At 59.6% G+C, this 1,660-nt stretch overlaps 1 protein-coding gene across 1 annotated transcript in view; it reads left to right on the forward strand.

Moving 5' to 3' along the window:
• The window catches only part of LOC104165919 (N-terminal EF-hand calcium-binding protein 3-like), a gene marked incomplete at its 5' end in the record, with an annotated part of 14,941 nt that extends 13,857 nt beyond the window's left edge, over nucleotides 1-1,084 (forward strand). Inside the window, 2 exons of the mRNA XM_009705694.1 lie at nucleotides 47-138; nucleotides 1,056-1,084. Coding sequence (XP_009703996.1) covers nucleotides 47-138; nucleotides 1,056-1,084 — 121 coding nt within the window. The remainder of the gene's footprint in view (nucleotides 1-46; nucleotides 139-1,055) is intronic.
• Between the last annotated feature and the right edge of the window lie 576 nt (nucleotides 1,085-1,660).

The raw sequence follows: 1,660 nt of genomic DNA on the forward strand, positions 1-1,660 counted from the left end.
CTCGCACAAGCCCTGCACCCTCCTGACCCCGCGCGCTGTTTTACAGCCACTTGCAGTCCAGCTGCAGCAAGACTTTCCAGCGCTCCATCATCAGCCTGCTGGAGTCCCCGGAGCTGCTGACCACCATGCTCTTCCCAGGTGAGGTGGGGGGCTGTGGGGCCAGCTTGGGGGGGGCTGCGGGACCCCCGCAGTCCCACGCTCCTGTTCTGGGCGTTCTGAGGGCAGGAGCTGTGTGGGGAGCAGGTGCCTTGGCTCCCTCCAGAGCAGAAGATTGGCTTGGGGTGGGGGGTGACCTAAATTGTGGGGTTTTTTTCAAACCAGAGTGAGACCCATTTCCACTGGCTGCTTCGGTCGTGTGTGCTGGCAGTGCTGCGGGGCCTCTCCCCTGCCTGGGGGATGCTCTCCAGCTGAGAGCCAGGCAGCTGGGGGCACTTCCCGGGTAGCAGATAAGCTGAACCCTGGCTTGAACTACACCTGATGCCTCATCTTTTCTTTTTTTTTTTTTTTCCCACCTGAACCTGCTCTGCAAAGCACTGGCCTCCCTGGGTCAGTCCCGGTGGCTGTGTCCAGGTCTACAGCTCAGCGGTGCTGAGGCAGGGGAGAGACCAGCTCAGGGAAAATGCACATTCCCCCGGTACCACGAGAAAACTGACCAAGACATGAGGAACTGGGAGAGCTTGGTGACAGATAAGACCAATTTAAGCCCCAGTTTGCCATCACTTTCACGTCTTGCCTAAAATAACATGAAACACGGCTTAACCTGGACTAAATCCCACGCTGGTGGTGCTCCTCCTGATCTGCTGCTCCCACTGACCGCATTGCCAGCGCTCCCCGGCAGAAATCACTGCAGCTGCAGTGGATCACCCATCTCCAGGCCCTGCCACGGCTGCGCTCCCCACCCTGGGGTGTGGGTGCTTTAGAGTTGGGTGCCAGAGACCTGCAGAAAAGCCTCAGCTGCCCCCAAGCAGGGCCAGATCCCCCATCTCTGCCACCCCTAATCCCCCTCCCCTGTTTAACACTGCACATCCCTGACCCCTTCCCCTCTCTCCCCCCAGCATCCTGGTGGATCATGAACAACAACTGACCCTGGGCAGCCGCTTCCAGGAACGCCGTCAGCATGCGGAAGGACGCGGAGCCTTCGGCAGGGCCGGCACCTTCCCTCGCCTTCGTCACCTCCCTGCCCTCGTTCCCCTCCTGCGGGCCGGCAGGGGCTACCTGCCCATCCTCCCCGGCAGTGTTTTACCCTTTTGCTTTTTTCATGTTAATTTATTTATTCCGTTCCAACCCCAGACAGTCTCTGTGCTGCCCTAGCCCTTGGGGGAGCACTGGTCCAGTTGCTGTGTCCCAGCAGTCCTCAGTCCCTCTCACACCCTGGCTCCTCTTCCTCCCCATGCGCCTCTTCCTCGTGGCTCTGAGGACAGGTCGAGGCTTGAGAGGGGCCTGGGATGGGCTGGAGGGGGATGTGGCTCTGGCATCCCTGCACCTGGCCCACCAGAGCCACCCTGGGCCAGCAGTGGCTCTGCCCAGGGAGCCAGGCTGCCTCGTACAGATTATGAATAGTGTTTTATAGAAAAAAAAAATTATTTCTGGCAAATTGTGCCTGGGCCACGCGGGCAGCCTGTGCAGCCATCGCAATGGCTTTCAGACCAGATTTGTGCTC

The sequence above is a fragment of the Cariama cristata genome, unplaced genomic scaffold (assembly GCF_000690535.1).
Source record: "Cariama cristata isolate BGI_N322 unplaced genomic scaffold, ASM69053v1 scaffold12078, whole genome shotgun sequence".
Taxonomy (NCBI): Eukaryota; Metazoa; Chordata; class Aves; order Cariamiformes; family Cariamidae; genus Cariama; species Cariama cristata.